The 21,554-nt window shown below is 45.9% G+C and overlaps 1 protein-coding gene across 1 annotated transcript in view; it reads left to right on the forward strand.

Moving 5' to 3' along the window:
• The window catches only part of adam11 (ADAM metallopeptidase domain 11), a 168,576-nt gene that overhangs the window by 40,046 nt on the left and 106,976 nt on the right, over window positions 1-21,554 (forward strand). Inside the window, exons 5-6 of the mRNA XM_078222950.1 lie at window positions 15,561-15,643; window positions 19,186-19,249. Coding sequence (XP_078079076.1) covers window positions 15,561-15,643; window positions 19,186-19,249 — 147 coding nt within the window. The remainder of the gene's footprint in view (window positions 1-15,560; window positions 15,644-19,185; window positions 19,250-21,554) is intronic.

Genomic DNA, 21,554 nt, shown 5'->3' on the forward strand with positions numbered 1-21,554 from the left:
TCTTTCCCCCACCAAAACCTCACACTTTTACCCCACACACACACGACCCCCTCTCAGTTTCCCATTCTTACAATCTCACTCACCTTGCTCTTCTGGGGTCTTCAAGGCAGCCTCCTGCCTCATCCGTTTTCTCCTCGTGGTTAAGGGCTTGGTTCGGAATATTACACCTTGTGCCTCGCTGTTGCTCGCCACCCACCCAGGTCAACTCTCAAACTCGCTTCGCCTGCTCGTCAGCTGATCTCGCCTCGTGGTGGCTTAATGTCAATGCCTCGCTGCTGCTGGTCTGCCCTCAGCCCTGGGCTGAGCCACCCGCTCGCCTCGCCACCCGCTCGCCTCGCCACCCGCTCGCCTCGCCACCCGCTCGCCTCGCCGCCCGCTCGCCTCGCCGCCCGCTCGCCTCGCCGCCCGCTCGCCTCGCCGCCCGCTCGCCTCGCCGCCCGCTCGCCTCGCCGCCCGCTCGCCTCGCCCCTCGCCGCCCGCTCGCCTCGCCGCCCGCTCGCCTCGCCGCCCGCTCGCCTCGCTGTTGCTGACCTGCCCTGGGTCGAGTCGCAAACCTCCTCGCCTTTCACAAAAACAGTAAAACCTCAGCACTCCTTTCCTCTCTTTTCACCCCCCCCCCCCCCCCACCCCCACCATCACCTAGTCGTCTCTTTCTTCCTCGCGCACTCACACCTCAAGTTAACCATTCATAACATTCAGACCAGTGTTTTCCCGCTCTTTCAGACTCACCAATCAGATTCTGGTTTCACTCTGCATTGCCTGTTGATAGGCTCATTTTGAGCCTATCAGCAAATGCAGGGTAATCAGGCTCTGATTGGAGGCACCATGCACTGTTCGGCGTGGGGTCCCCCATTGGTTGGGGCAGCCGAGGATTGGGGTGTTTCATTGTAAATCCTCCTCTGTTTGTGAGAGACTGGCCCCTGGATTTTCCAGCTGCGTCGTCCCAAGACTGGAAAATCCCACCCAAGGTCAACAGAACTTTGCATAGCCCTGTCCCGCCCACTACAATTCCCGTGACGGGCGGGACGAGGAAATTTTGCCCTGTCTGTGCGTGCGTGTGTGTGGATTTTGGATGCAGACTGAGCTAGGCTCATCAGCGACACACCCCTGACAGTACAATTGCTCGCAAACATTCACTCTCCACTTGGGGAGAAACCAGAGGATTCCAGAGGGTTGCAACCCGAGAGTAAGAGGACAGGGTGAAGATAAGTTGACGATAATGTGTGCAGGCACATGAGCAACATTCCTTGTACCGATAATGTGCCGATAAGAGAGAAACATGCTCATGTGTACTTGTTCCAACTGTTCAGTGCAGAAAATAGGCCAATTCTGGGTCCAATTTCACAGAATCCCTACAGTACTGAAGGAGGCCATTCAGCCCATCGATCATTTGGAAACAATTAGGGCAACAAAAAGGCCATGTCTTTTTTTTTTTAAGAGATAAATTAACTAAATCTGTAATTATTTTTCAGTGGCAGCAGGCAATGTGGGTAGGATGTTGTATCCTGCTTGTGCTTTGATCAGGAAAGTTACGCCAATCTCAGCACTGGTGACTATGTTGACACTGAAGAGCAGTAGCTCATTCAGATTTTGGCATAAACTAAATGCTGACGTCTCATCCAGGAATGGTGTATGTGGCCTTTGGTACCAGCCGAGCAAGCACTGGTCCTGTGAGCGGGCTGTAAGGAAATGTGTGGCCTCATTAAACTCATCCTACTGTTGGATAAAACATTTCAGCTGCTTAGACTATCCTGCAGTATCATTGGCAGGAACATTTGCTTCACAAAACATGTTGCTTTGTTTCTTTCCTCTTTGGGCCTCTTTATATCATTTCCTGGCAGCGAGACCATTTTCCATCTGCCAATTAATGGGAAGGCATGGGAGTACCCCAGAGTTATCCCCTCCTAATATCCTTCCTGCTCTCTGAAAAAATCACTTGTCATAGAATCACGCAGTGCAGAGGAGGCCCTTCAGCCCATCGGGTCTGTACCGACACGCGAGAAACACCTGAACTCCCACCGAATCCCATCTGCCAGCACTTGGCCCATAGCCCTGAGTGTTATAACGTGTCAAGTGCTCATCCAGATACTTTTTAAAGGATGTGAGGCAACCCGCCTCTACCATCCTCCCAGGCAGCGCATTCCAGACCTTCATCACCCTCTGGGTAAAAAAGCCTTTACTCACATCCCTCCTAAACCTCCTGCCCCTCACCTTGAACCGATGTCCCCTCCTGACTGACCCTTCAACTAAGGGGAGCAGCTGCTCCTTATCCACTCTGTCCATGTCTCTCATAATCGTGGACAACTTGATCAGGTCGCCCCTCAGTCTTTGCTCCAACAAGAACAACCCAAGCCTATCCAACTTCTCTTCCTAACTTAAATGCTCCATCCCAGGCAGCATCCCGGTGAATCTCCTCTGCACCCCCTCCAGTGCATTCACATCCTTCCGATAGTGTGGCGACCAGAACTGCACACAGTACTCCAGCTGTGGCCTCAACAAAGTTTTATACAACTCCAACATGACTTTCCTGCTTTTGTGATCTATAGCTCGATTGATAAACATGATGTGGAGATGCTGGCGTTGGACTGGGGTAAGCGCAGTAAGAAGTCTCTCAACATCAGGTTAAAGTCCAACAGGTTAATTTGGCAGAATGCTGCCAAATAAACCTGTTGGACTTTAACCTGGTGTTGTGAGGCTTCTTACTCGATTGATAAAGACAAGTGTCCTATATAAGACATAAGAGCAGAATTAGGCCACTCGGCCCATCGAGTCTGCTCCGCCATTCACTCATGGCTGATATTTTTCTCATCCCCAGTCTCCTGCCTTTTCCCCATAACCCCTGATCTTTATTAATCATGAACCTATCCATCTCTGTCTTAAAGACACGCAATGACCTGGCCTCCACAGCCTTCTGCGGCAAAGAGTTCCACAGATTCACCACTCTCTGGCTGAAGAAATCCCTCCTCCACCTCTGTTTTAAAGGATCGTCCCTTTAACCTGAGGTTGTGCCCTCTGGTTCTAGTTTTTCCTACTAGCGGAAACATCCTCTCCATGTCCACTCTATCCAGGCCTCACAGTATCCTGTAAGTTTCAATAAGATTCCCCCCTCATCCTTCTAAACTCCAATGAGTCCAGACCCAGAGTCCTCAACCGTTCCTCATACAACAAGCTCTTCATTCCAGGGATCATTCTTGTGAACATCCTCTGGACCCTTTCCAAGGCCAGCACATCCTTCCTTAGATATGGGGCCCAAAACTGCTCACAATACTCCAAATGGGGTCTGACTGGAGCCTTATACAGCCTCAGAAGTACATCCCTGCTCTTGTATTCTAGCCCTCTCGACATGAATGCTAACATTGCATTTGCCTTGTATGCCCCACCTGTCCCACTATCAAGTCTTATCTTAGCGGCTCTTGGAGCAAGGATGTTTGGAGCAGTGATTTCTCGCTGTAGTGTCGGAGCAACCATTAGTGACAGTTGGGTAATTAATTAATATGTTTTAATGGTCTTTTAAAATTAATAATCGATCTTGTTTCACTTGAGCAATCCTTCATTTTCAACTTGATGGTGGAAGAGATGGTGCTTTGATGCAGTGATTCTCAAGGGATTCACCCACAGCCATCACTGTCTGTCTTGTTGTCATGTGGAAAGTTTGGACACCAGCAATGGCTCTTTCAATGCAATCACAGGAAATAGTGAAGTTATTTGGAATACACTCCGCATTGCTCTGCTTGTCAAACTACCTCGCTTCCCGGCACCTGCACAGAAGGAGGTTAGAATCATAGAACAGAATCCCTAAAGTACAGAAACAGGCCATTCAGCCCATCGAGCCTGCGCCATCAACAAGGCCTTATTCCCATATCCCCAGGCCTTATGCTTGTAACCCCACATATTTACCCTCCTAATCTCCGTGACACTAAGGGGCAATTGAGCATGGGCAATCAACCTAACCCACACATCTTTGGACTGAGAGGAAACCGGAGCACCCGGAGGAAACCCACGCAGACACGGGGAGAACATGCAGACTCCACACAGACAGTGACCCAAGCCGGGAATCAAACCCAGGCGCCTAGTGCTGTGAAGCAGTAGTGCCAACCATTGTGCCACCTAATTGCTAAGGTTGCTGATTTCACTCAACTTGCATCAACTTTATTAGCCTTTAACTTTCCAGAATGTTGTTTCTTCTCTACTCCCCATACGTTGATATGTCCTGAACAAGTGGTAGGTAGGGCACGGGTTTTGGTAGGCAGGCAGTGTGAATCAGAATAGATGTGAAGTGAACCATGGGTAAACTATGGTTTGGAGATGGGAACAGTGGAAAGACGCAATCCAATATGTGTTGCCTACTTCATGGGTTACTATGAAATCCTGTAGTATAAATTACATCTGTCCACTGCAGATGCTCAGCCCAATAGGCAGTTAAAATAACATCAGATCCTGTGTCACAACACACAGATTTGTTTGGGTTAATAAGCCTCTCTCCACCTAACAGGCAGCCTTGTGGGGAGGGGTTCGGGGAGGGGGGGTGAAATAACGGAGCAGGAAGTCCACCTCCGTTTGAAATCCACCACACCCTCGTTTCCACTGGGCAGAGGCAGATATAAAATCTCCTTGGTGTCGCAGGTGCTGGCCACTCTCCAGAATCTTGTCCGAGCAACTATTTTTCCACATGTGATGAATGCTGAGGAGATATTCCACCATAATGGCCGTCTAAATCAAGTCTATTGTTGTTGCCCAACAATCACTTTCCAGTTGTGATCAGTAATTGGGAAAGAAACATCTGGCTGGTGTTTTTTTTGTATCCTTCCTTCCCTCCCTGGCTCAGAGTTACTAACCTCAATTGCAACATCCCGACTCTTGCCTGGAGCAGTCTGAAGCATTGACCCCAAGTGATCCTTGATTAAGTGAATGGGACGTTTACCCACTAGGTCACTGAGGATGCTAGAATCGAAGTGAAATCTTGGACATTAAAATGAGTCTAATGGAAAAGCAACATTTTCTGTCCTAGTTTGGACCAGTTTATCAGAAAAATGTTTTTTCTTACATAAATGCTAAGTTAAATCTGTGTTTTAAAAAACAAAGATGTTAATTTGCCATACATCATTTTGCAGAATTAGTTCTGTTTTGTAGACCTAGGAGGAGGAATATTCATGAATGCCCAGTGCACCTAATCATTTTGAGGTATCCACCTACTGGGTCCCTGTAAAGCAATTGGGTGACTCCACCTTTGAACCCAATTCACTTCCATTCCCATTAACATGAAATGGGTGGCAGCTCTTTACTGAGCTGTGTCACTGATCGGTCACTAGTTAACGAGCATGGGAAATGACAGAGCAATGACGAGGGAAAGGACTTTGAGAAAGAGAAAGCTGTGAAGGGAAAAGCATTGACGTCACTCAGCTGAAATGCAGGACGTTGAGAGGGAACATGTGTTTCTATCTCTGTACTTCAAAGCTGACTATATCGGTCCCTCATGATTCATGTTTACTTTGAATTCAGTTTTCTTTTTGGAATGTTACCATCCCTGCTTCAGTTCCTCATTGAGTCATTGAATCCCTACAGTGCTGAAGGAGGCCATTTGGCCCATTGGGTCTGCCCTGACCCTCCGAAAGGCATCCCACCGCCCCTGTCTGCCCTACCCCCCCGCAACCCAGCACATCCATCATAACTAATCCACCTAACCTACACACTTGGGGCAATTTAGCATGGCCAATCCACCGAACCTGCACATCTTTGGAGTGTGGGAGAAAACCGGAGCACCCGGAGGAAATCCACGCAGGCACTGGGAAAATGTGCAAACTCCACACAGGCAGTGACCCGAGGCCGGAATTGAACCCAGGTCCCTGGAGCTGTAAGGCAGCAGTGCTAGCCATTGTGCCTCCCTTGTGTCACATTATTTGGAAAGATAGGACTGGCCTTTTATGATTTGGGGGCATCCCAAAACACTTGTACAGCCAATGAAGTAATATTGTAGCGTCGTCACATTTGCACACACAGCAAGATCCCATTAACATCAAGTATTAATGACCAAGAATTTTTTTTAACGGATATTGGTTGCGATATAAATATTGGCCAGGGCAGTGGAAAGAACTCCTCTGCTCTACCTCAATATGGTGCCATGGGACCTTTACCTCTGCCTGAGAAAGTGTAGATGGTTTAACATCTCAGCTGAAAGATGGCCCTTCTAACAGTGCAGCATTCCCTGAGTATTGCACTGAACTTTGTTGTTGTTTTTGAGGGCGGTGCCTGCCACCCTGCTGTATTTTGGGATATCCTTTGGTTTTGCTTGAGGTGTAGTCAAAGTAAAATCTAGCTGTACATCATTTTCTCTCAGCAAGAGCCCGGTCGAAAATGGTACAATTGGGAATTCTGGGGCCAGAGCATAAATTATTCATGACTTCTCAGACTTGACTACAATTTCACTTGTAAATTAAACCCCATTAGCTAGCAAATATGAAATGGAGGAAGGTCGCTGTTGTTTTTCTTTACAGGATGGCAGCTGAAGAGGGGAATCTCTTACTGTCATACACTGTCAATCCGTACTAACTCAGCTGTGAACGGACACCCAACACGGTAGAATCATAGAACCCTACAGTGCAGAAGGAGGCCATTTGGGCCATCAAGTCTGCACTGACCACAATCAGTGCAGACCTGATGTTATAGGTAGGCCTAGAAGGTAGGGATATGTTCGGCACAACTTGTGGGGCCGAAGGGCCTGTTTGTGCTGTAGTTTTTCTATGTTTCCATGTTTCTAATCCCACCCAGGCCCTATCCCCGTAACCCCAGGTATTTACCCTTGTTCTTCCTGCTAACACTTGGGGTCAATTTAGCATGGCCAAACAACCTAACCTGCACATCTTTGGACTGTGGGAGGAAACCGGAGCACCCGGAGGAAACCCATACAGACACGGGGAGAACATGCAAACTCCACACAGACAGTCACCCAGGCTGGAATTGAACCCAGGTCCCTGGTGCTGTGAGGTAGCAGTGCTAGCTACTGTGCCACCATGCCGCCCTGTCGGTCTTCGGGCCAGCTATGTGACATCCTTTTTTAAAAAGTCATTAGCTCTTTATTTCATTCATGAGACGCGGGCGTCACTGGCTGGCCAGCATTTATTACCCATCCCTAGTTGCCCTTGAGAAGGTGGTGATGAGCTGCCTTCTTAAATCGCTGCAGTCCATGTTCTGTGGGTTGACCCACAATGCTGTTAGGGGGGGGACGTCCAGGATTTTGAGCCAGTGACTGCGAAGGAACAGTGATATATTTCCAAGTCAGGATGGTGAGTGGCTTGGAATTGGTAATTTACAGAGGTTAAACAGTAATAAAATAAAATGGGAAGATCAAGTACTTTGCTGGTAGTCTGTAACATCGCCAGTGCTGTGGTGGGAACCACTCGAGGGATTTGATGCATCAGCCACTGGCCAACAACAGCTGCTGCCCAGGAAGATTCAAACAGGCGATAGAAAGAAGATGAATGCTTGTATGAGCAGTTTCAGTAGCAGCAAGTGAAGGCAACAGGTTTTCTGTTTCAAGCTAAAGTGATTCTCTCAAGGATAACATAGATATTCCCTTTTACAGTACGGATTTCAATCTTGGATTTAGGCGGGTCTAATATGTAAAAAGGGCTGAAACTGATGATAAAGGCGTTGCAAATCCTACAATAGTGAATTGAACCATAGGGGTTGGATTTTAATGGAGTCAGAGTGATTGTGTTGACCTTTAATAATGGCAGTAGGGTCCTGGCCCCCTTCCCAGACCCCTCCAATTCTTGTCAGGTTGGGGTAAGGGTGCAGGCTGGTGCAGATTGAGAGCCTACACCCTGCATTCCCAACCTAGATGGCTTCATTACAGAACTGACATCTTCTGGTCCTCTGCGATTTTCCTGGAGTCAGTCCAGCCTTGCAATGAATCGTGGCTCTCAGGCTCCCAGAGGGGTCATGAACCATAGGTAACCTTTTGAAAGCTATGTTCAAAAGATGTAACCCATGCTCCCACACCAACCTATGCCCCACATGCACTTCTGATGGCCACTCATAGCTTCATTGCCCAACCTGTGCACCACCTCCCAACCCCCCTCTTATTTCAATAACAGTAATAAGAGTTAATATAATATATGAAATCATTCAGAACTATAAATGAAGAAGAGCGTGACAATTCTTCAGATGTAAGCACGTGTGAAAATTGCATTTAATTTGTGAAAAGAAAAATTAAAACTTACTTTCCAGATGTCGAATGAAATTTGATGTTGCAGGACCATGTACTATCTTCTTCCGACAGGTTTTACAGACAGCAGTTCTGTTTGTGACCAAACCCTCATAACCAAATAATATGACTTTTGGTGACAGTATAACTGTGTAGCTTGCAAGAGCAATACATGTGTTACGAGAAAAACAATTGTCAAAGTGACCTCCGCACTCGATGCAGTTAGTACGTATAATATATACAGCACTGCCGAGGTTTTGCCTGTGCATGTTGATGGTCTGCTTAACTGTCCTTCTGTCCTGTTCAGACACACTGCCATGGAGAGGTCAGGATCAACCTTGGAAGGTTCAGAGGTGGCCACAGAGAGCTTTTGTGTTCAGGCTTCAGGGTCAGCAGCACTTGCTGGAGGGAAGTGGGGCAAAACCCTTTATTTACCTCACGAATCTGAGTTGTGCCCTTCATTTCCAGGTGACACCAATAGACAGGCCTCTCTTCACATGAGAAAGGAGAGCATGGGGAATCTGGCAAATAATAGGTTGTCCCTGATTGACAAGCTGTTTGACCAGTCACTGCTGCTGAGGTTAGGGACCAGATCAGAAACTCGAGATATATTATGAAGTTAGCCTACACCTCAACTTTTTTTAGCTTTGGCATTAGGACGAGCACAAGATGTTTCACTCCAGGTGTGATGCGACTGACTCACTAAGAAGCTTTTATTAAAACAAACTTTATTGAACAACACAGTTAAAATGTAACAAAAAGAATTAACATTACTTTTACCAATTGAAAAAACTTAAACATGACAAGGTATAATTTTTAGCAGCTAGCTATCTCTATAGTTCCAATGTAAGCAATAACCCCACAGACATAAATCCCTCTTCAGACTAAATTAGCACAAAAAAACATAGGCTCATGTGGATGCTGGATTTCCAGCCTTTTAACCCCTCTGGACGGATATAGAAAGACAGTCTTCTGACTCCCACGCAGCAGCCTCCAGAGAACGATTCACACCCAAACAGCAGAATCTCAGGGTAAGAGACTTATTTCCTGTCAGATCCCAGTCTCCAAATCCAGAGAGAAAAAGAGACACAGAGAAAGTGACCTCTCTCTAAAGATCCCAAGCAGCAAGTGACTTGATTTCTCTGTGTGATCCTAATCCTGCCCAGTCACATGATTCTTCCTGTCAATCAACCGAATCAAACCTACTTTGAAAAGCCCCAGGAAAAACACTAAAATAACAGAACAATGTTAGCCCAGATTAAAACAAGCATTTTAGCAATTAGTGCCAATTATGATTCTGTAGTATCAACAGGGGCTATTGGGTAGAGACAAAGCAGCACCGGTTAATAGAACTGGCTGCTGAAGCAAATCCTGCACAAGAAACTTGACACACATACATTTGTTAAAGGCACAGTATCGTCACATTGAACTGGCAATCCAGCCACCAAAGCAGCCTTTCAGTGCTGGCAATGAGTGGGATCAGGTATGAGGACAAAACTTGTGCTGGATTTCAAATATTGTGATTTGCGCCAATCAACTGTATCATGCTGGGATAAAAAAAAATACAATGTTTGTAAAGGAAGAACATCACCAAATCAACCTTGTCCAATTCATGTCAAGTCACGAGTAATTTTTATTCGAATCAAGTCAGGCCCTAAGTCAAAAATGAAATGACTGGAGTTGGACTCAAGTTCAAATGAGTGACTCAAATCAACAATTTTGCTATTCCTATATCGGTGTAAGAATGCAACAAAATGTACAGTATTGTTCATAGGATCATGGGAGTCGGAGTAGGCCATTTAGCCTCTCAAGCCTATTTTGCTGGTCAGTGAGATCATGGATGGGACAGCCCCATGTTTTATATTTGGTCTAAAGTGAGTTAGCTGATATCAGCCAATATTTGGGGTGTTGCTCCTATCCTCAACTCCATTAGAAAACATGCACTGGTTTCCTGTTACCTGATCATTATTTAGAGGTGGGGGATACGCAGATAACAAGAATATTGCACCTGAAATCCTGGACAATTTGTGAAGTCTGCTTTTCTTTTCCCTTTTCCTGGTTTCCTCCCCAAAATGTACCACCAGTGATTATATAAGGCACAGTAAGAAGTCTCACAGCATCAGGTTAAAGCCCAACAGGTTTATTTTGAATCACGAGCTTTCGGAGCGCTGCTCCTTCATCAGGTGAGTCGGAGAAGCGCTCCGATAGCTTGTGATTCCAAATAAACCTGTTGGACTTTAACCTGGTGTTGTTCTTACTGTGCCCACCCCAATCCAACGCCAGCATCTCCACATTATATAAAAGGCATGTCTTTGGTGGTCATACATTTCAGCAGGTCTGCAATAAAATGTGTCATTGATTAAAGATATTGGGGGGTCGCCACTTTTTAATGATGAAGGGGTTCTGCTAATAACATGGGAGTTGTACCTAAAACCTGAAGATGGCCTGCTTTTCTTGTTATGCATGACACTTGTTCAATCACCACACCTCTCATCTCAGTGCTTTAATAGCATTTGACCTCCTCCGAGGGTGTTCAGTGCTGTTCCATCTCCAGTTTGTCCGTAACTGAACTGGCATCAAATGAAGCCGAAATCTACTCTATGAACCTCTGCCAAGAGAGGGAATTTATTTCCACTGCAAATAAATCTGCAATCTTTACTCTGAATTCTCTACGTTGTTTCGTGCCAATCGATGTGTCACTTTTGCAGAAGTATGAATCAACATGGGATAGGACATTTTGCAGGAGTGCAGTTGAACTTATTAGGGCTGGATATGGCAGCTGATGGAAGTAGCCCACTTATCATCCAGCCTGGAATTGTTTTTAGAATTAGCCTGTTTAGCCGTCATCCTTATTTCTGTACAATTACTCATCTATATTTCACAACAGCATTCGGACTGGATATTTTGCATGTGCTGCAGTGTCTTTGAAGTCTTTGGGACCTCATAACATTTATCAGTGAGTTTTATTGCCTTTTCTGCTGGTTTTAGGAGACATTGATATATTTTAGTATATAACACAATTCATTTAGTAGATTTCACAGGGTCCCCTGACCTTGTGAAATAAGTTTTGAGATGCATATTGTTCTGTGATTTGAAAGGTCCATTCACTTGGTGGTCTCATGCTATTTCATAAGCCTAAGCTCTCTCATTTGAACTAGACTCACCTGACCCAACAAATGCCATTTAAGAAATCAATTCACTTCTGGCGCAAACAGTTCTGCTCTTGCTTTTTGCAGATTGCCAAGTTCTGCAATATTCAGAAGATGGTATCCTAACTAGGTCAGATGTCGTTTGTTCAGTAAGAGAGATTAGGCTGTTTGATGTGAGTGCTGACATACCGATATTTACTGACCGCATATCTGAAAGATATGAGATTTCTCTCATAATGAAATGGCTTCTCAGCATATGCACACACTGCATTGTTCTTAATCAAGCTAGCTTCAGAATTTATTGAATAGTAGCTCTTCTCATGATAAAATGCTGAGGCCAGGATTTTCACTCCTGAAGCAAGGAGCGAGTTTCCTGGCTGGTTGTGCCTTCCTTGAGGAAACTCCCAAATGGCCCGTTCTTCGTTCGGAGGAGTGGGGGGGGGCTGAGGGAGCGAGGATGCAGTGTTCCTCGGCACAGATTGAAGACCGCTGAATGCCAAGGCAGGCTATTTAAAAGACCTGCCTCAGTTCTCTATAACTTTAAGCCCACACCCCTTACACCTCATCATGCTCTGGCCCACTCCCCATGCCAATATCCTGCCCCATGCTAACTTAATGCCTAACCATGTCCCACACCCGCCTCTTATTGTCCCCATGCCACCTGAGTGCAAACTCATGCTTACCCAAGCCCCCACCCACCCTCGGGACCCCTTATAGCCCTCATGCCAACCCACCAAGATCCACCATTGGCAAACCACAGGAACCATGTTGGGAGTAAAAACAATAAAGGTCTAAATATCCATTACTGCCTTCACTGTATATTTTTGTTTAGAATGACCATTTATGATCTTTTTAAAAATCTCCTCAAGTGCTTAATCTCTTATAAAAACAAACAAAACTTCTATTCCTAACCCCACACCAAAGACAGCCAATCCTTTAGTAACCTCTTTGAGCTGTGAACCAAATTATGAACTTGGGACCCCATGCTGAGATAATAGTTTGTGTAAAGCTGCCAAGCATTCATAATGACATGAAGATAGCCCTAGGGGAAATGTCAATAAACAGCAATTGTAACTGCGAGAACAATTGTTTTTTGTGATTTTCACTTGGTACTTTCCCTCCATAGCTTTTCATTAGGGAATTTACACAGTGAATGCAGTCAATGGTTGCATTAATTTAAAAAGTTTTAATCACTGGCACAGGCAGCTGCTTTTTTTAATTTTTAAAGGGCTGGGGATTTAGATAGCTTTACATCAGGACAGTTGTACATATTTTATCGTCTTTCAAGAACATTTACATCTACTCTTTAAAATAAAATTCGCTATCCTAAATTGCGTTGGATACTGGGAAAGTGAGTAGATTTAAGAAGCAGTTAGACAGATTTTCAATTGGTAATGGGTTGAAGGGTTATGGGGAAAAGGCAGGAAAGTGGGGATGAGGAGCATATCAGCCATGCTCGAATGGCGAGCAGACTCGATGAGCTGAATGGCCTAATTTTGCTCCTGTGACTTATGAACTTATGTCACTTCCACACTGTGGGTTAAGGCTGTTGCCACAGCAAAAGTGGAATTTTTGAACTCAGCACTGATCAAATGGCCCTCCTGAGTTTGTGTTTCCGGTATGTGTGTCTCAAACCTCACCCATTTTCCCCTGCTGAGAGAAATTGGATCTCTCAGTATTGGGGATGGGGCTTCCACACCTGGGTCCCAGCTATCATGTTGTTGAAGGTCCTCGAAGGACCTAATATTTAAATGTAGTTTGTCTCCTAGTGTTATGCTCAGTATTGGAAGCTTTCATTCCAGTGCAGAGCACAAGAAATAGGCGCAGGAGTGGACAGTTCTGTCCTTTGAGCCTGTTCCACCATTTAATAAATCCACGCTGGATGTACCTCAGCATCAGATTGCCACCCCATCCAACATACCTTAATTCCCTGGTGCTGCAAACTCTCTTGGTCTCTGTGTTGAATATATTCAGTGACTGAGCATCCGTTGCTTTCTAGAGTAGAGCAGTTAAAAGATTCACAATCCTCCGTCATCTGTTATAAATGTCTGAATTCTTAATCTAAGATTGACATCTCCAATTCTAAGCTCCCCAGTCAAGGTAAATATCCTCCCAGCATCTACTTTTAAGAGTTTTATATGTTTCAATGAAGTCACCTTTGTTTTTCCTGAATTCTAAGGAGCATAGGCAGGATTTTCTGTGCACTCCTGCGGCATGTTTTGTAGCAGCGGAGGTGGCCCGCCATTGACCAGTGGTGGAATATTCCGGGTTTAGAATCATAGAATCCTACAGTGCAGAAGGAGGCCATTCAACCCATCGAGTCTGCACTGACCACAAACCAAGCCAGGCCCTATCCCCGTAACCCCATGTATTTACCCTAGCTAGGCCTTGCCACTGTTAACGGGGTTTCCTGTTGTATGCCCCCCCCCCCCCCCCTCCCCTCCACCACCACCACCACCGCTGGGAAACCTGCGGCAGGGGTTGCCATTGGCAGGACTGGAAGATCCCGCCAGCAGGTACGGGCAGAAATTCCGGTCCGAGTTTCCTCCTGAAAGAATCTATTCATCCCAATAATCCATCAATCTTCATTGCATTCCCTTGAAGGCAAATGTATCTTTCCTTGTCTCACAAGATCACAATTGTAGTCTTGCCAAGCTGCAATACAAATGAAGTTAAACTTCTTCACAATAATCCCTTTGTAATAGTGCAGATGTTGCATTTATCTTTCTAACTGTAGCTGCACATTAACTTTCTATAATTCTTGTACAAGGATGTCCAGGTACCTCTGATTCCCCCATTTTCCATTCTCTCACCATTTACAAAATATTCTGCTTTTCTGTACCCTCCACCAAGGCAGATATCTTCAGACTTCATTTAAGTTGCAAGAAACAGATTTATAATCGGAATTACATTCCACTTGACAAAGTATACAGTCATTTTCAGGTTCTGAAGAGGCTGGAAAACCCAACGTTGTTTAGATGAAAGGATTGTAATGTTTGAATGTTGAATAGTTCAGTAATAAGTAGGAAGAACGTTCGGGCAGAGTACATGATTTTTCTCTTTGTAAAATATTTTTAACTTTTCCACCTGCATAAACTTGTGATCCGATTTACGTAGGACTTTTGTGAAATGTGCTGAAGGAGCAGGCAGAAACGCAGCTCACCTGACACATCACAAGATCATTTTACTCAGAATTCAAAGACAAGAAATAGAATTTGAAGATAAACCCAGCCTATAAAGCTTTTTGATAATTTCAGACATCTCCTGGGGTTCTGCAGATTCTCTGCCCTCTCAAAGTTGACCGCTGTTACTGCTGACAATTCTGCATTCAAATGGTGCAATCGTGTTCAGAGGTTGTGCACTGATGCCCAATGCATTCATTTTGCTGGAAAAGCGAAACAGTTCTGTCTGTATCTGCCAGCTGTGCCTTGGCTGGTAGCCTCAGTCAGAAGGATGTGGGTTCAGGTCCCACTCCAGAACTCGGCAGGCAGGAAGGGGGGAGGAAACAAATCAAGGCCAACACCCCAAGCCTGTACTGAGGGAGTGCTGCTCTGTCAGACCTACTGACTTTCATTAAGCAAAGGCTCTCCATTGTGAATATACTCTGATCTCTCTGCATTTGTGGTAATGTGGAGCTATATTGCAGCATATATCAAGATGAGAGTGATCAAATTGGCTTCAAGGCAGAGTTCTTTTTTTCCCTAGGTCTTGTTATCAATAGTGCACAAGTATAAAAGGGGCTTAAGAAGGTGGGCAGCACGGTGGCACAGTGGTTGGCACTGCTGCCTCACCGCGCCAGGGACCCAGGTTTGATTCCCGGCTTGGGTCACTGTCTGTGTGGAGTTTGCACGTTCTCCCTGTGTCTGTGTGGGTTTCCTCCGGGTGCTCCGGTTTCCTCCCACAGTCCAAAGATGTGCGGGTTAGGTGGGTTGGCCATGCTAAATTGCCCCTTTAGTGTCAGAGGGATTAACAGGGTAAATGCATGGTGTAACGGGGATAGGGCCTGGGTCGGATTGTGGTCAGTGCAGACTCGATGGGCCAAATAGCCCCCTTCTGCACTGTAGGACTCTGTGATTCCAGGTGGGCTGATGATGACTGGAGCCTTTGGGTGATCTCCATCCAGTTTTCCACTTGCTGGTTGCAGACGTATTGGAGAGCCTGGTACCTGGTGCAGCACTAACCAGACTGCTACTGTTGCTGTTTTTCAGGGCAGTGAACATTGCTATTACCATGGAAACATCAGAGGAAATTCCAACTCATTTGTGGCCATGTCAACGTGCCATGGACTGAAGTAAGTACAGCTATCGAAGGAACATCACTTAATTGCACCAATATCTGGGGGAAGAGATTAGGGAGCCCGGCCACAGGTGTGAAGGAAAAGCCCCATTTACAGCAGGGACACCAAGATGCTGCCGGGTTTAACACCAGGACCTGGGTTGGCACTTTCTACCCGATTTCCCATTCAACACCCGGCCAAACTGAGAGGCAGCAAAGCCAGCAGTAGAAGGTTGACGTAATCAGGAAAGATGGGGATATCAGACTGACAATTCGGAGCGAGGGAGGGAGGGAGGTCTTGAGAGATCCCAGGGCAGAAGACTGAGGATCATGGGTTTCAGAGTATTTGGGGTGGCGGGAGCAGCCCATTGTGGCACAACATTTGCTTGAGGGACTAAAGAGAAGCATTCCGGCTCCTCCTGGCTCACAGGCAGTGCTATAAAATGGCACGTATCTGCCTGATCCAATTGCTCACGTCCATTTTGGTGCTGGGTTTCCTCACCCATGGGATTCCTCGTCAACCAGCGGTAGTTTTAAATCCAGCTCTACTGTGGGAATCTATTCTCAAGATTATAATGAGATATCCGTCTCTCGAGAGTGGGATGTCAAGTGAATGGCAGAGGAGTGGGTACTCCGCTTGCCCACGGATGCCATGTTCGAAATGTCACCAATGGGCTGTAGAAGCACTCCTGCTCCTCCTGGCATAGTTATGATGCTTGGTCTCTGCATGTTGCAGGGCTGTTTAAATTTACAAATCCAACACCAACTTGTATTTTATGTTCAACATAATAAAATGCCCCCCAGGAGAAGAGATATAAAGCAGAATTTGACGTGGAACCACATGGCAGATGACCTTAAGCTTGATCAAAGTGGTACGGTTTAAGTAGCATCTTGTAGGAGGAGAGAGAGAGGTGGAGAGGTTTAGGAGGGTAGGAGCAGGCCATTCAGCCCATCGAGCCTGCTCCACCATTCAATGTGATCATGGTTGCTCATCCACTTCAACGCCTTTCTCCCCCCCCCCCCCCCCCCCCCACACACACTAAACCCAAACCCTTTGCATCATTTTTGAATTTGGAAATCCAACCATTTCTGTTCCCAGGGAATTCCAGAGCTTGGGGCCAAGGCACTGAAGGCGGAGAGTTAAATATTGCAGATGCTCACAGGGCTAGAATTAAAGGCGTGCAGGTATCTCAGGAGGTTGTGGATCTGGAGATCGGAGGGCAAGGCTATGTCGGGAAATGAAAATAAGGAGGAGATTTTTTAAACCAAAGTTTGTTTAAGCAGGAGCCAGTGTAGGTCAGTGAGCACACACTAGGTGGGTGAACAGAATGTGCTGAGAGTTAGGACATGGGTAGCAGAGCATTGGTTGAGCTCAAGTTTTCCAGAGGATGGAATGATGGAGGCTAGGAGTGTGTTGAAAGAGTCAAGCCCAGAGCTAACAAAGCCATGGATGAACTGTGACAGGGACAGAGTGGGCCGATGTTACAGAGATAGAAATAAATAGTCTTGGTGGTGTCATGGGTATGTGGCCAGAAGTCATCTCAGGACCAGACTGAGATAACAAACAGCCTGGTTCAGCCTCTGACAGTTACCAGGGAGAGTGATGGGGAATTGGAGCTTTTGGCGGGGACTGAACCGTTAGTCTTTCCAATATTTAATTTGAGGTGGTTTCCACTCATATAATACTGACAATATAGATAGTGGGAAGAGTAAGAGATGTGATGGTGAGGTGGAGTTGTGTGCTGTCAGTGTACAGTGTTTTTTGGATGCAGTCACCAAGAGATACTAAGGGACAATTGAGCATGGCTAATCTACTTAACCTGCACATCTTTGGAGTGTGGGAGGAAACTGGAACACCCGGAGGAAATCCACGCAGACATGGGGAGAAGGTACAGACTCCATACAGGCAGTCACCCAAGGCTGGAATTGAACCCAGGTCCTTTGTGTTGTGAGGCAGCAGTGCTTGCCACTGTGCCACTGCAAGAATGTGCCAAAGATAAATCCTTTGGGGACACTAGAAGCAGGAAGCGGAAGAGAAGGACAAGTGCAAGTCCCAACCAGCAGCTTAATGGGGAAGCAACGATGGAGGAGGATGTTGTGGTCAATTGTAGGAAAGGCTCCGGATAGATCAGGAAGGATGAGAATGGACTGGTTACTTCTGTTGCTGTCACATAGGAGTGCATCGGCCTGAATTTTATGTTCGGGGCAGATGTGAAATCTAAGATCATATTGTTAATGTGATATTATGCTGGCTGCCAATTAACAGCCATCCAGCGTGAGACACGCTCTGTAAAAGGCTGAGCGGGGAGGGCGGATGCTGAGGAATGGGACTGTGTGGGCTGGCGGTTCCAATGTGCTCCCTCAGAGGGACAGCTGCTGCGGAACTGTACAATATAATTATCAGCTGGAAGACTATGCCCTGTGTGTCTGGGCAGCACGATCACAGACCGCAGTCTCCAGACACATTTGTTCATGTCATTTGAGTCATGGCAGTTCATCCCACTCTGGATCGAGGTCGCACCTAAAACGTAAAGGCTACCTGGCCAATCAGCCCACCCTGCCTGCCATCCGCACAGGGCCACGTAAAATCCTGGTCACTTGCTGTTTAATTCATTTAAACTGGCTTCTTGATTGATGGCTTTTAGGTTTAAGGTGCTGGGGGGTAGGTACAGGGGAAATGTTAGGGGGAAGTTTTTCACATAGAGGGTGGTGGGCGAGTGGAATCGGCTGCCGTCAGTGGTGGTGGAGGCGAACTCAATAGGATCTTTTAAGAGACTCCTGGATGAGTACATGGGACTTAATAGGATGGAGCGTTATAGGTAGGCCTAAAAGGTAGGGATATGTTCAGCACAACTTGTGGGGCTGTTGTGCTGTAGTTTTTCTATGTTTCTATGTTTTTCTATGTTGGCGGCCGCTCTATTGTCTCTCGCACGTGCCCACTGAATAAAATACTGCTCCAGGGCGCAATGACGTTGCGATGCGCATCCAGCGTCTCATTGTGCGATTTTACACGTGTTGAGGTCGCGTGCACGCCCAAATTTTATAGGTAAAATTCTGGCCAGGTGCTCGATCTCTGTGTAAACTCCCACGTCAGATTATTTTAAATTGTGTGCATTATTTATTTATTTGTATTGAAAATTCTGTTTTCTCACATTTCTTGATTGATAATGATTTATTTAAATATCTAATATTAGGCTGGCAGCATTCTGTGCTATAGCACAAGATGGGCCTGGAGCTTAAAAACTTCTAGCTTATGAAAAGGAGGAAGACTGATTTCAACAGTGTGGGTGCACGGTGATATTTTAGGATGATTATTTGGAGCACAGGAAGAACAGGAAAGAAATGACGATTACATAAAGGCAGACAAAAGTAATTGTGGAGGGCTGAATTTCAATGTTGAAGCAGGATGAACTGAGAGAGTATCTTTTTATAGTATCCAATGCATGAGGGAGCTTTAAGACCTGTGACTGTCTCGTTGTTAAGGATTGTAAATATATTTTGATGAGATTCTCGAATATACTCTGAGCTAATTCCTAATTATTAACTCCTTCCCTGCAGCGGTGTGTTTAGTGATGGGAACTTCACCTACATTATTGAAGTAATGGGCAGCGCGATTGATCAGGTAAGCCCAGGCATTTATCTCCGGCCTTTTGTAACTTTCTCCAGTTGTCCAACCATGTGCTAAAGGCCCAGAACCTCCGGGCAGTGGCAATCACCATCGGATTGCTGCTTCACTCCTTTTTACTGACCCAGGTTGGGAACTGCACATTTCTCACCGGGGATATGGGAGGGTAGTCAGAGGGTGGGATAGTCAGGAGTTGGGGGCAATTGGGAGAGTAGCCAGGGAGCGGGGAAAGGGTAATTGGGAAGGAGGCGATGGGAGATGGGGTGGCATCCAGAGGGTATTTGGGAGGGGGGGTCCTGTGGGGGTCGGTGATTGTGGTGGGCAGTACTCAGGAGTCAAAAAAGTGGTTTTAATTCTTCTAACTTTTCCTGGATAACTATTCTACTGAGAGAGCCAGAACCATCCAAAGTGATCGATTTAAGTTCAAGTGTCGGATGGTTCCAGGTGCAGGGTAATTGCCCATCAGATGTTTCAACTTTCTGGGAAAATCCCTTGCTGTCCTTGGCTGACGACAATCGGGGGGTGCCCCTGCGCATCTCCTGGGGCACCTCCGGGGTTCAAACACCCACCCTAGAAGTGGAAGTTATATTGTATGTAGAGAACTAAGTATCATAGGGAACTGAAAAAACAGGCCTTACAACTTGTTTTGAGTGTCTCCTTAAGGTAAAATCTAAAGTAGTTCAGAGAGATAGACCACACAACGATATATCTTTGAGAATGCATTGAGATGGGGCAAAGGACATCCTAATTTTCCTCACCTCTCTTTAAGTGCCAGCGAAGTCCCATTGTAGGTTAACTTTGTGCCTTAGAAGAGCTGCTTCCTGGTGTAGCCTATCTTCAGCATGTAACAAAATAACCTCATTTGGCTCCGATGAGATTTGTGATAAATGGTAGCAAGAGAGGAGGATTCTGGATTACACTGAGTTGGCACTCAGCAAATTGGAGCACGATTCATCCTTATGGCAGACATATCCGTGCGCTAATGACCCTTGTGATAAAGCCTGAGGTAAGGAATTGATTTACCAGTTGGCCTACTGAGCAAAATTGCGCTTGCATATCATCAACATCAAGATGGCTGGCATGTCACAAATTGAATTGCATATGTCCTTCCATGAGGTTAAAGACAGAGGTCCTGTATTTAAATGCCAGCTGCCAAAGACATGATTTGCAATGGGGGATACTCACTTACCCACGATTTTGTTCTTTTGATTGAATTGCAAATGCTACTTGAACTACAGCTCAGCACTGTACGGTGTGTACCCATACTGCGATTGGGAGGATGCTGGCAATGCGCTCACACCTTTTGTTGTATTTTGTGCTGTTTGTCGCACCAATCCACTCGAGGCTTCACTTTCAGTAATGATCAACCAATCAGTCTGGCTTATTGTTGATCTCCCGCCAAAGACTGGAATTCTCCACAGCTGCTTTGGGTAATCCTGCAAGCCAGGGCCCCAATGGGCAGGCTGGTACAGGCTGGAAAAGCAGCTGGAAGCTTTCCAGCGCTTACAGTTTCTGCAGTTTTAAATGGATAAACTCTAGCCCTCACAGTCACAATCCAGTACCTCATAGGTTTCTGAGTTCAGCCATAGGCTAGTATAAAATGGTGAGAAATAGGAACATTCGTTTATTAATTCTTTATTCATTCATGGGACATGGGCAACGCTGGCTGGCCAGGATTTATTGCCCATCCCTAGTTGCCCTTGAACTGAGTGGCTTGCTAGGCCATTTTAGAGGGAGGTTGAGAGTCAACCAAATTGCTCTGGAGTCACGTGTAGGCCAGACCAGGTGAGGCTGGCAGATTTCCTTCCCTAAAGGACATTAGTGAACCAGATGGGTTTTTCCGACAATCGACAATGATTTCATGGTCATCAGTAGATTCTTAATCCCAGATTTTTTTTATTGAATTCAAATTCCACCATCTGCCATAGCGGGATTTGAACCCAGAACATTAGCTGAGTTTCTGGATTAATAGTCTAGTGATAATGCCACTGGGCCATTGCCTCTCCTTGATTAGTAGATCATTCAGCCCTCCACCATTTAATAAGCCCATGGGTAATTCTCAATCTCAACTTCACTTTCCCATTTGATCCTCATATCCCTGAAAAAGCCACCTTTAGCACAAATTTAGAAAGTTGCCTTACAAGTGACCAGGTCCAGTACTGTGAATTAAAACAGTGCCAATATAAAAGCAGCAATACCGCCAGGCTCAACTGTAAGAACAACTGGTTTAATATTAGAATTTCAAACCTGCTGACCTATTTATAGCTCTAATCTAAGAGTTTAACAGGCCTGGTAATGCATC

Source organism: Mustelus asterias, chromosome 11, assembly GCF_964213995.1.
Source record: "Mustelus asterias chromosome 11, sMusAst1.hap1.1, whole genome shotgun sequence".
In the NCBI taxonomy this organism is placed as follows: domain Eukaryota; kingdom Metazoa; phylum Chordata; class Chondrichthyes; order Carcharhiniformes; family Triakidae; genus Mustelus; species Mustelus asterias.